Here is a 13,844-nt window from a genome sequence, read left to right as displayed (position 1 = left end):
GTATCTGGCATCAACGAATTGCCCCGAGATTTGGGGGGTCTGGGGTACGCTACCCCTTTGTTTGTATGCCTTTATGTCTCTCTGCAATTTTTGTGTTTTCAGCATGTTAATCTTGGTCATATGCTGGTCTATACTTTTAAAAGTCCGATCGTAATCAAACTTAAACTTAGAAAATTCCAAGTCGTTCATGATAGATGTATTTAATAAGTTCAAATCATTCATTAAAATGTCTATAGCTGCTTGATAATGGGAACGAATCAAGTTCAATAATTCGAACCCATGTTTGTCGAACAATTCCACCAAATCTTTATGGAACTGTGACCCCTCTGCCAGCCCCGTAGGGTACTGCCAAGACCTCAGCCCCTTGGGTACCACCTTTGCATGTTCACACTCTGAAGTACGCCACCTCAAGTTGAAGCTTTCTTAATTTAAATAATTTTTGGTCAAACACTGATAATCTCTCCCCCAAAGGCACCACAGGTATAATTGATTCGACTGGCCCCAAGTCACAGTTAGAGAAAGAAAAAGGACGATCCAACCACTGCGAAAGCGTGTACCCCAACTGTACATCTCTGTCACATGCGTTCATATTCACATTTGTTCTCCCATCTGGCAAAGCCATTATTGATGACTGAAAAGACTTACCAGCTTGGCCTGGTGGAATACTGTCAAGACACTAACCCCGACCCACAAACTGATGCAAAAGTCAAAGATTCTTGTAAAACAGACTTTGGCTCAGTGTCATGTACCTGTTGGGATGCTGCCAATACATAATCCACACGTTGGGACAAACTCTCAACTTTATCAGTTAGAAGGCTAATAAGTACCGTCAAATTACCAGTCTCTGCTGTATTGGAGATGCAAGAGGAAGCAACTGCCGATGAATCCATGACCATCTCAAGTAAAAACACGGAACAAACTTCAGGAACCACACAAAGGAAACCAACGGCCTGTAAACTCCCAAAGGAAATCCAACAGCAAACTCAGCTGGAGTACACCCAAAGTAAGCAGCTATACAAGCAGATAAATCCAATAAGTGAAAAACTGAAAGCTGAAAACTGGAAAACTGGAAAAACTCTGACAAAACTGCTTTATTTAAGCCTTAAAATATAGCTTTTCGTCAGTCCACAGACTAACTTCTTCAGAAACAATGTATTCAAAAAAAGTTTCAACAGTACTCTTGGCTTTAAAAACTCTGAGTAATGACATCACTTCCTCAAATCGACTTAAAGGGATAGCACACCCTCTTTCCATCACTATGATCATCACACTCAAGTATTCATACAATAATATAATTCCACTTAAAAATTAGATTAATGGAATTAAAAATACAATAATAAAAGAATATATATATAAAAATAATATTATAATGAAGTCAAATATGAACATAAATGTACATATTCTAACTAAAAACCTGATGCAGCAAATACAAATTTTGTATTTGGGAGTTTACAGGTAGTTGGTTTCCTTTGTGTAAGTCCTTATGAGGTATTTGTTCACCACAAGACAAACAGTTATTAACTTTCAGTTTTTTCTGACATCGGCTGAGGCAAGAAAAAGATCCCCAACGGGGTACTTAGCTTTTTGATGACTTCGGATATGTAAAATACAGGAGCTGACCGACCGGCACTTGCGAACTTCTTCTGCTTCGGGCACCGCGCGGCAAGAAAGACTGGGGAAGATGGCGTCGGCTGATGCTTTTGTACCCCGGCCGCTCTGACGTCGGGGAGGAGGCGACATCGGCCGACGCTGGACCCGGACTTTGGAATCCGGCCGACCGAGGGCTGCCTGAGGCAGGACAACCCATATGTAAGGACTACAGTTGCATTCTTAAAGGATATCAGCCAGCCTGCTAGCTGACAGATTTGGAGCAAACAATCTCCCTGTCCCCTCCAGTCATCCCCCAAAGTATACCTGCCACCATTCCTCAGCCAATTATCTCAAAACAGCAGGTCATCTCAGTGTTCTCCAAGGCCAAAAACATGGCATCAATGGGACCAGACAACATCCCAGGTTACCTTTTAAACAACTTAAAACATGACCTAGTAGACCAACTTGGATCCCTGTTTAGCCACAGCCTATGGACTTGTTGCTTTCCTCCATTCCATCAGAACACAGCAGTAATCCCTCTGCACAAAGGGGAACCATCAACAGACCTTGGGAATTATAGGCTCATAAGCTTAACTAGCCTCATCTGCAGGGCCATGGAAAGAATCTTTACGAACCTTCTTGAGGAGGACGTCGGTAATCTCAAAACTCTGGACCTAACCTAGTTCAGATTTGTTAAATTTAGATCATGCTTGGTAAACATGGTTGACTTCAAGAAAGTCACCAAGGCCCTGGACGAGGGAAAGACCGTGCATACCACCTATCTCGACCTAGTCAAGGCATCAGACACACTCCCCCACTCAGATATTACAGAAAAATTCTCCCAGTTGGGAACTAATCCCTACATTACTGGATGGGTAGCCAACTGGCTCAATGACAGGACAAATACTGAAAAAGTGGGTGACTTCACCTCTAGCAAAAGACGAGTCACCAGTGGCATACCACAAGATTCTGTGCTGGGCCCTTTACTGTTCAGAATTTATTTTTCAGTTGTCCAACCAAACATGAACGGCCTGTGACTGACCATGTTCTCCAACAATTGCAAACTGGGAGCAATCCAGAGTCCCTCAAAGATGTTGATATACTGCACACAGGGTTAACACAGATAAATGACTGGTGCCAAAGTCACAGATTAAAGCTAAATGCAAAAAATGTATTATATTGTATCATCTGGGAAAAGATGACATACCTGCTAATTACATTACAGACAGCTCCCCCTCTAAGTGTAGACCCAGTGGTATGTGATCTGGTTACTCAGGCTGACAGCAACCTGAACTTTGACCACCATGTAAGGGAATCCTTCTATGTGGCATACTTTGTAAGTAAAGGCATCACATCTAGATCTCAGGATGTTGTAATTCAATTACACTCGTCCCTCATCAGACCAATAATTAAGTACAATGCTCCATTTTGCATGTACCTCACCAGACACCAGCAACAAAATGGAGAGACCATAGAGAAATTACAGGGTACACAAAAAGTACAGTTTTGTACCTACCATAAATGTAGATGTTCGAGTGCTAATACAGCTGCAGTAATTACAGATGGGTTCTCTGCCGTCAGGCGGGTCCTCGGTCGGCCGAATTCCAAAGTCTAGGTCCGGCGACGGTTGTTGTCGCTTTCTTTCCTGACGTCAGTGCGACAGGGGTATATAAGACACAGCTGACGCCATGTTCTTCAGTCTTTCTTGCCCCAGAGGTCAGGTGCCCCCAGAAGGAAGGCAATACATAAATTATATATAATCATGCAATGCAATATAATCAAAAATCAGTAGTTGCAAGCAAATACACCATAGAAGGATAACCCAATCAGGTTGTATGAGGAGGTGTTAGCCACTAGGCCTTTACCAAGAGGGGAAGGAGGGAGGGAAACCTGTACTGCAGCTGTATTAGCACTCTAACATCTACATTTATGGTAGGTACAAAACTGTACTATGTTCATCGTGCATACAGCTGCAGTAATTACAGATGGGTAGAATCCCAAAGCTACGCACAGGGTGGTAGGCACTAGGTGGAACTGGGAGGAGGCAGAATGCCCTGCAACACAGCAGTGGCAAAGCCTGCTCTAGTTTTGGAGTATAAAGGCAGGTGGTAGTGTTTTGTGAAGGTATGCACAGAACTCCAAGTGGCTGCCTCCAAAATATCTTTGGTAAGGACTCCTCTGAGGAAGGCTGTAGAGGTAGCTGTGGCCCTTGTGGAGTGGGATCTGATGCCTGTAGGAACCAGTTTGCCATGAAAGGAGTAACAAGACCGTATGCAGTGGCCTATCCATTTTGAAATTGTCTGTTTGGAAATTGGCTTTTCTTGAGCTCCTACAGCATAGGACACACAGAGTTGTTCTGATTTCCTGAAAGGCTTTGTTCGGTCCAAATAGTAACGTAGCTGTCTATGGATGTCTAAGGAATGTAGCAGCCTTTCCCCTTTGTTTTGTGGATTGGGGTAAAAGGTAGGTAAATGTATGGCCTGATTTAAAGCTACCCTGGATACTACCTTAGGCATAAATGACGGGTTGGTTCATAGGGAAACCCTGTCCTGACGGAAGATGAGAAAGGGCTGCACAGCCATCAGGACTTGTAATTCCGAGACCCTACGAGCTGAGGTAATAGCCAGAAGGAAAGCTGTTTTCCAGGACAAGTATTGCAAATCTGTTGAGGCAGCTGGTTCAAAAGGAGGCAATGTTAATTTTTCTAGAATGAAATTAAGATCCCATGCTGGTATTGGTTGTTTCCTTGGAGGTCTTATATTCTTAGCCCCTCTGAGGAACTGCCTTAAGAGTGGGTGAGAGAATAAGGGTGGATCCGTGTTGTATTCTGCAGAAATGGCTGAGGCATGGATTTTGATGGAGGAAAATGAAAGTCCACTGTTCAACAGCTCAGCTAGATACTGTAATATCTGAGGCAAATTCAGTTCTCTAGGATCCTGGCCCTTTTTCTCATTCCAGGCGCAAAACCGTTTCCATTTTGCGGAATAAGCTTTTCTAGTAGATGGCCTTCTGGCCTCCAGAATGACATCCTGCACCTCATTGGAGAGTAGGGTCTGCTGTGGTACTAAGGAATTTTCCATGCAGCCAGACTGAGTGTTTTCAGCTGACTGTGAAGCATTTTGTAGCTGTGCTGAGTCAGGAGAAGAGGCATTAGAGATAGTGACCAGGGCGGAGAATGTGATAGGCTCCTCAGGAGTGGGTACCAGTGTTGTCTTTGGCCAGTCTGGAGCAATCAGTATCATCTTTGGTCTGTCTGCTCTTGCTTTCAAGAGCACCTTGGTCAGTAAAGGTAAAGGTGGGTATGCATAAACTCTCCTTGCTGTCCAACTGAAAGAAAGGGCGTCCACTCTCCAGGCCTTTGGATGGTATGTCCTTGAGCAGAATTTTGTCAATTGAGGATTCTTGTGAGAGGCAAAGAGATCTATGTCTGGCCTTCCCCACGCTTGGATTATCTTTGTAAACACTTCAGGATGCAACTGCCATTCCTGTGGGTCTATCATATTTCTGCTTAGATTGTCTGCCAGCATGTTTTCCAAACCTGGCAGGTACTGTGCTTGAAGCTCGATTTTCCATTCCAGAGCCATGTTCCAAAGTGACATGGCCAGCCTGCATAGGGGGTATGAATGTGTTCCTCCTTGTTTGTTTATGTACCACATTACTGTGGTGTTGTCTGTTCTTATCAATAACTGTCCTGGATGCATGAGGTCCTTGAAAGCTGTAATTGTGTTTATTACTGCTAGCATTTCCTTTTGATTGATGTGAAGGTGCTTTTCTTTTTGGGACCATTTGCCCTGAATGCACCTGTCTGTCATGTGTGCCCCCCAGGCGTAGTCTGAGGCATCTGTTGTGATGACTTGATTTGCTTGAGGCTTGCAGAATGGTAGACCTGTGTTTGTTTGGCATGCTTGGGCCCACCATAGGAATTCCTTTTGCAAACATGGAATTAATGGTAATATTGTTTCCAAACTGTGGCTGTGTTGAGACCATATATTTTTTAGGTACCATTGAAGTTTCCTCATATGCAACTTTGCACATGGGATTAGAAGAATGCAAGATGCCATGAAGCCCAGAGCCTGCAGGATTTTCCTTGCAGTTAGCCTGGTACAATTTGCTAGCTTCTTGAAGTACTGAGTTAGTTGACCCCGTTTTTCTGGCGTAAGATAGGCCATCTGGGTGTTTGTGTCCAAGTTGGAACCCAGGAAAATTATTTTCCGAGATGGTGTTGGTGTGGATTTCTCTTTGTTGATTGTGTATCCCAGAGAATTCAGTAACCATGTCACATAAGCCAGATGCTCCAGAAGAATGTGTTTGCTGTCCGCTTGGATCAGGCAATCGTCCAAATAAGGGTAAATCTGTCCAAATAAGGGTAAATCTGTACCCCTTGAAGTCTGCAGTAGGCAATTACTGATGCCAGGCATTACGTGAATACTCTGGGCGCAGTACATAAGCCATAGGGCAATGCAGAGAGTTGATAGTGGATTGAACCTGCAAGAAATCTGAGGTATCTTCTGCAACTTTGTCTGATTGGGACATGCAGGTATGCCTCCTTGAGGTCCAATGTTACCAGCCAAGACTCCTTGCCCAGCATGGGAAGAAGCTGCTGTAAGGTGAGCATCTTGAAATTTGGTACGAGTAGAAATGTGTTTAGGATGGATAAGTCCAAAATGGGTCTCCAATCGGTTCCCTTCCTTGGTACCAGGAATAGTCTGGAATAAAAGCCTTGACCTTGTTCGTGCATGGGTACCTCTTGAATAGCTTTCATGCCCATGAGCTTTGAAATTTGTATTTGAGCCTCTGCCCTTTGATTGTGTGGCAGGTTCGGCATGCCTCTCATTTTTGGAAGAGTGTGAAAATGAAATCTGTAGCCTCTGTTTATAATGTCCAGGATCCATTTGTCTTTTGTGACAATATGCCAATTGTTTGAAAATAGTGCCAGCTTTCCTCCCAAGGGTGCTGCCACCTGAGCCCCGCTTGGACTGCAAAGGGGAAAGTCATTGGGTTGGTTTCCTGTATTGTTGTGCACTGTCTTCGCCACCTCTTGGTGCTGGAGATTGCCATTGTCTGCCTCTATATGATCCTTGAGATTGTCCTCTGCCCCTTGTGCGCCTGTATCTACCTCTTTGGGGCTTGTCCGTTGCTGGAAAGGACCAGTTTTTTGAAGGCCAATTTCTGCTAAAACGTGGTGGTTGTATTTGTAGAAAGGCTTTTACAGTTTGCATAGATTTAGCTTTTTCTTCCATTTTCCGTAGTATCTCCTCAGCATTAGTACCAAATAATACATCCTTTTATAAAGGAGCATCTAGTAGTTTAGCTTTAACATGATCAGGCAAGGTTTGTTCCCTAAGCCAAGCATGTCGACGAATGACTGATCCTGTAGCCGCAGCTCTACTTGAGGCCTCTAGAGCATCATAGCCACATTGTAAGGTGTGCTTACCCACTTGTTCTGCACCATGAATCATATCCTGTAACTCCTTCAAATCTGGTTGTTCAGGTTGTGACATTTTATTCTTTAATTGTGATAACAGAAACTGCTGATATTTAAGCATATGGAACTGACAATTTAAGGCCCTCATGGTTAGGGTGGCCGAGGTATATACCTTTTTTCCCCACCTTTCTAAGGATCTAGACTCTCTCTCGGAAGTTAATGGATTCTTAGCAGTAGAGGCCTTGATTCCCTTGGGGCCTTGAGAAATGGTTTCAGGATCAGCATTATGGCTTTTGTAAAGAAATTGGTGTGAGTTAGGAACTCTGTAGTACCTATCAGGCTTGACTGGAGCAGGAGGCAGGGAATCCGGATTAAGGGAAGCCTCCGAGTAAACATCATCAAGTATGTCCAAGACAGGAGGTATCGCCAGAGGTCTGTACTGAGGAAGCAAAATAAATTCCCTCAGCCTTTTCTTAGAATCGGAAAAATCTTGGCCTTCCCAATGGAAGTGTTCCCTCAAGGTATGCAAGGTTTCCCCGAAAGAAAGGTCCTCTGGGGGGGGGGGGGGTACAGAAGGGATGGACTGCTCTGCATCAGAATCTTCATAAGGGGAGTATGAATGCTCCTCTTCATCAGAATGTTCTGAAATAATGGAGCCCTGTTCGGAAGAGGGAGAATCTTCCTCCACTCTGGGTCTCTTGTCTGGAGGGGGTTGGGAACCCCTGATAAGAGTAATTAAATCCTCAGCCATTTTGAGCATTTGTTTTTTAGGCATGGGGCCTGGAGATGGGCCCTGTGCAGCAGGCCTCTTGGGATGCATGGCTGATTTAGACTTAGTAAAGGCCTTTATGGAAAAGGAAGAAGAAGGTCTGAAAACACCCTGGGTGGAAGAGGACCTGTCCACATTAAGAGGCTCAACACTCACAGTGGCTTCGGTAGCTGTAGTCAAGGTGTGGGCCGAGGAACCTGCGGTCTCAGTTTCTGAAGACACCGCCCGAGAAGGATCGTCGGTAGTCATGGGCTGCGTAGGCACCTTGCTGAGAACCGGACCACGTGTAGCCGGTTTTGGAGTGGTGTCAGTGGAGACGCGGACCTCGCGTGTCGGTCTTTGTCCTTGCATTTTTTAGACAAAACGGTAGTTGGAGTCTCCGACGACATCTTATAATTAAAAGTTTTACCAAAAAAGTGTTGGGCGAACTCCGCCCGACGCTTAATAGTGCGTTTATTGAAAGTAGCACAAAAGCGACCGCCCGAGATGTCGTGGTCTGGGCCTAAACAAGGTATACAGAGGGAATGGAAATCCTTATGCGGTATTTGCTTCCCACAAGAAATACAATTGTTAACTTTGTCTGACATCGGTCTGAGGCAAGAACAGTTTCCCCAACGGGGTACTTAGCTTTAAAGAAGACTTCGGTTTCCAAATTTTCGTAATTTCAGGAGCTGGCCAACCGCCACTTGAGAACTGCTTCTGCTTCAGTCTTTTTTGCCGCGTGGTGCCCGAAGAACATGGCGTCGGCTGTGTCTTATATACCCCTGTCACACTGAAGTCAGGAAAGAAAGCGACAACAACCGACGCCGGACCTAGACTTTGGAATTCGGCCAACCGAGGACCCGCCTGATGGCAGAGAACCCATCTGTAATTACTGCAGCTGTATGCACGATGAACATCAAGTCTTAACTGGAAAGACTGAAAGCCCTGTCACTGTATTCTCTCTCTCCTACAGGTTGCTAAAGGGTGACATGTGCCTGGGTTACAGGGCAGGCTCTGACCCAGTCCTGATGGAAATGCTACATGTTTGTAAATCAAATTGCATGAGGGTCACTCGCTCCAGGGATAATAACATAGCCTCTGACATGAATAGGTCATGCTGAAGAGACAGCTAAATCTCCCAGAGACTGCTACTTCTCTGCAACAAGCTTCCAAATCACATGAAATAGAGCCTCTACCTCTCTGCAACAAGCTTCCAAATCACATGAAACAGAGCCTCTCCCTTACCCTATTGAAACGCAACCTAGATGACTGGATGGGTGACTGCAAATTCACTCCTGGGGTGGCACCCATGACCCTCCTGGACAGAAGTTGTTGCAATTAACTACCACAGACCCTTACCTCTGCAAACTTCACTCACCTAATCATCAACTGGGGCAACTCAGGATAAATATGGCTAGGCTTGCAAGGGCTCTAGGGCCATTAGTCTAGTAACCAACTATGAACCTATGAACATCTGTTAGTGTGTGTTCTGCTGCTATTAAGCCAGGCCGAAAACCCTGACAGTCTTATCACTGAGGAATAATAAAACTCCACTGATCCCCCACCCCCACCCCCAGAAAGATGAGCCACCCTCACCCCTGCTAACTTAGGTGCTGGATTACTAACTGAACTCAGGATATCTGGAAAATTTTGTCCCTCTGTTCTACAGAGTTGAACGAACATTATTATTACTATTATTACTACTACTATTACAGAATTTTTATCCTTACCAGAAAAGATAGATATGATGTTGAAAGGAGTCTGTGTATTCGCAGTGTTGAACATGTACTGAATCCAGTTTGTGGCATTGCACTCTTTGGCATCTTTTCCACACAAAATGTCCAATGCTTTCTCATTACTTGATGGTGCTTCAACATCTTTGCAGGCATTATACATTGCTGTGGAGAAAACAAACAATAAATACCGAGTAAAGCAGCACAACTCAATCACCTCATTTTTCAATAACTATTGTCTGAATACACACTGCACTTGCACAAAGCATTTACCAACATGTCGGCTTCTTATTATTGTCTATATGTGGTTTCTCCTCAGCAATTCAAATGACACAGGAGGGGGACATCTGCCCATTGTATCAGTAAGCTGGTTTTGACTGCAAGTCTGGGTACTAAAGCTGGCTGGGAGGTTATGGAGAATAATGGGTAAATCTCTCCTGTGGTGGCACTTACAGAAACCTTAAAATAACAGCAAAGGGATCCCAGAGAAATCCGCTTCCTTCTTGTGCATCCCAAAAGTGCAGAAAGTACCCGAATGTCAGTGGCCATATGCGAGCAAGTTTAGAAGACTGGGGAAAAATGGTTAGGATAAAATGAAAACAGGTCACCCTCATCTACAGAAAACAAAGTACTGACTTCTTGTCATTACTGTGAAAGAATGACTGAGACCAGTGGGGTGGGGGTACCAAAAATACTTAAATGTGTTGCTTTCCTGTACTATACAAATAAGCTGAATTCAAATTATGACCTAGCCATTTGACAGAAGTGTATCAGGGAGAAAGTCTAGTGTCTATGGCTGAAGGTCTCTCTAGACTGTCCAATTCCACTGGTTATGCTACACTATGGACTTACAAAGTTACTTATGTCTAAATACGTTATCATGCTACTAATTACTGTATACTTTGAAAAAAACTCAGAGAGACCAAGAGTACAGCCTGAAGCCACTTTATTACCAAATACACAAGGAGCATAGACTAAAGCATAAATTAAGCACCACACATGCACACAGTTGTTCCATGTAGGGGTTCTACTGGAACACGTTTAAAAAGCTAAGTGTACTGGTCAGTTTATCATATTACCCCTTTTTATAGCTTACAAACTGGTACTTTACTGTTCACATACACAGTCCACTGATGAAGCACCATATGTACTAATAAGACACAGTTCCACTCTTGCACAGGGTTCAGAAAGTACAGTTGTCTCTCTAACTTACAGAAATGCTTGAGTAGATTAATGTGCAGTACTTATTCTTGGGACTTTCAGCCATACAAGAACCTGTTTCTGGCCCGATTACCACAGTCCTCCTTCATCCCCTAGCAGAGAATATCTGCATACCATTTTCATGTATTTCTTGTCCAGATACTAAGGAGTCTGATAGTCCAGAGGTACAGCATGACCTTCTAAACCTTCCCTACTATAAGACAAGGTCCCTGACCTAAGGGGTAGTAGAGGAAGTGAGGTGGATATAATGAATGTGAGGAGGGAACCCACTCCAATTAGAGAGGGACAGGCAGTGGAAAAGATAAAAAAAAAAAGGGTATTGCAACACCGATCTACTCAAACATCTACAATTACGGTAAGTTAGAGAGACAACTGTACCATATTCATTGCAACTAATATTACAGTAATTATTCTTGGGAAGACTCACAAAGGTTCCGGATGGGTAGATGGGATAGGAATTTTATCCAGAGACAGCATGCTCTGCTATTGCCCTTTAGGTGGACCCAAGATGGTAATACTTGGTGAAGGTGTGAAAAAAATGATCATGTGGCAGCTTCTAGAATGGCCTGTGTGGGCACCCATTTCAAAAAGGCAGATGTGGGGGTTGTGTTTGATAGTGTGTGTTCTAATCTTGCCAGGAAGCTGTTTGCAATGCTGAAAGTAACAGAAAATGCAGTTTGCAATCCATTTAGAAACAGGTTTGTTTGCCAACTAGTTTACCTTGTCTATTCCTTGCAAAAGGCTACCACAATAGCTGGCATAATCTCCTGCAGAGGTGAAATCTTAATTGTCTGTGCACATCCAGTGTGCGCAGAATCCTCTCTCACTTGTTTTGGGGATTTGGGACGAGCACAGGCAGGTGAATGGCTTGATTTAAAGAAATTTCCCAGACCACCTTGGGCATAAAAAAGGGATTGCTTATTCATGGTGACCCTGTCCCTGTAAAAGATTAAGGATGGCTCCTTGCACATACGGGCTTGAAGTTCAGAAATGCATCTGGCGGAAGGCAGTGCTAAAAAAGCAGGGTTGTTTTCTACATCAGTAGTTTGATGCAGGCTGAGCCTGCCAGTTCAAATGGTGGTAGAATAAGTTTTTAAAGTATAAAATTCAGGTCCCAGGAAGGTGCAGGTTCCCTTCTAGGTGGCCTGAGGTGCATTATCCCCTCCAGACATTGTTTAATGTGGCAGCCGGAATAAACAGGTGGAGAAATTGGAGCCAGGTTGAGATGGCAGAAGAATGACCCTAGATACTAGAATAAGTTCCTGTTTTAAGACATAAAGAAATGTATTCAGGCATCTGCTTTAGGTTTACTTCAAGACAGAGAATCAGATAGAAAGCCATTTCCATTTTTCAATACATCACTTTCTAGTATTTGGTTCTCTAGCTTCTTTCAGAATGGACAAGATATCCTGATAAGAGTGGATATAAATCAGAATCCAATCTTCATAGCTGTTACATTGAGAGTCCTCTGATTGGGATACCGGATAGTCCCATTATTCTGGGTTAGAAGGTCTATGACTGGTGGGAGTGTTCTGGTTTCTCCCTTACTGAGGGTCAGGATAATAAAGAACAAATGTTGCCTGAGCTAGAAGAGAACAATTAGTATAATTCTGGGCCCATATGCACCCACCTTTAGACGTACCCTGGGGATGAGTGGCATCAGTGCAAGGCATATAAAAAGTTGTCTGTCCACTTGAAGAAGGCATCTGTTATCCATGACCCTTTCTGCTAGGCTCTCGAGCAGAATTTACCTCTCTCTCCATTTTCTGCTGGGACAAAAAGATCTATCTTTGGTACTCCCAAAGTGGTGTAAGAGGTCCAGAAAAAAATATACCCTTTTCAGCATCCATTAATTGGGATCTAGGAGAGTTCTACTTAGGGAATCGGCCAGCGGACTGTCCTGACTAGAGATGTAAGATGCTATGAGTGTAGCACTGACTTGCTGGGCAAGCAGTCAGAGTGCCACAGACAATTCTGCATAGGATGTATAAATGCATTCCCATTTATGTACCCCATAACTGCAGTAGTATCTATCCATATTTAAAGCTGTCCTGGGGATAGCACCTTTGAATGCTTTCACAGCCATGATGACTGCCATTATTTCATTTAGGCTGATTGTCCTAGATGGGCCCTCCCAAGCTCTGCCAGAAGTGTCAGCTGTCAGTTGAAGCAAGAGGAAGTGTGCATCTGAGTTGTCATGAACACTATCCACCCACCACAGAATATATTATTTTAGGCTTGGGAGCAGAGAAAGATCATAGTTTCCAGGTTGAACAGTAAGTTATTTACTCACCATAACGTTAGATGTATGCAGTCCATCTCGCCTCACATTCTTCACCTGTGGGTTCAGAGCCGAATGTCGGCTCTGACTCTGCCTATTTACTAGCTCAAAAGTCTTTGATTGGCTGGGCTAAGATGGTATCCCACAATACACTGCCCCACATTCCCAGATCTAGTTTGCTGCCAACAGAAATATAGTATCCATCGTCCAAACACACACACACACACACACACACACACACACACACACACACACACACACACACACACACACACACACACACCCATAACAAAGAGGTCCAACAAATTATCCAAAGGGACTCTGTAATATCAGAAATACAAGGTGATCCTCCAAATCCTCCAGGCGTGGGGGACGGTGGGAGGGTAATGAAGAATGTGAGGCGAGATGGACTACATACATCTAAAGTTATGGTGAGTACATAACTTACTGATGTTATGGAGTCCTATCTCGCCTACATTCTTCACCTGTGGGACAGCGTCCCTAGCACCTACATCCTGGGTGGCTCAATGGAAAATACTCCTGAGCACTGTGGAGCCAAAAAATTATCTGCCCCTGGACACCACATCCAACTTGTAATGGGAAACAAACGTGCGCGGAGAAGCCCATGTTGCAGCCGCACAAATATCCATCGATAACCTAGCCTGAAAGGCTGTGGAAGTGGAAACTGCTCTGGTAGAGTGTGCTCTGACTGGGAAGGGCAGGCTCTTTCCCCCTGCCTGATAAATAAAGGAGAGGCAACCAGCTATCCACCTAGAGATGGTGACCTTGGATACCACAGACCCCAAGCAGTTCTCTGAAAATGAAACGAAGAGCTGGTCTGAC

At 44.1% G+C, this 13,844-nt stretch overlaps 1 protein-coding gene across 2 annotated transcripts in view; it reads right to left on the bottom strand.

The window, feature by feature from the left end:
- The window catches only part of NPC1 (NPC intracellular cholesterol transporter 1), a 1,151,083-nt gene that overhangs the window by 801,457 nt on the left and 335,782 nt on the right, over positions 1-13,844 (bottom strand). For both annotated transcript variants that reach the window (XM_044065361.1, XM_044065360.1), the window contains exon 5: positions 9,497-9,664. In XM_044065361.1, coding sequence (XP_043921296.1) covers positions 9,497-9,664 — 168 coding nt within the window. The remainder of the gene's footprint in view (positions 1-9,496; positions 9,665-13,844) is intronic.

The sequence above is a fragment of the Protopterus annectens genome, chromosome 3.part0, assembly GCF_019279795.1.
Source record: "Protopterus annectens isolate FY-2018-M chromosome 3.part0, PAN1.0, whole genome shotgun sequence".
In the NCBI taxonomy this organism is placed as follows: domain Eukaryota; kingdom Metazoa; phylum Chordata; order Ceratodontiformes; family Protopteridae; genus Protopterus; species Protopterus annectens.
The sequence above is the reverse complement of the archived record's forward strand: the minus strand, read 5'-3'. Positions and strand labels throughout refer to the sequence as shown.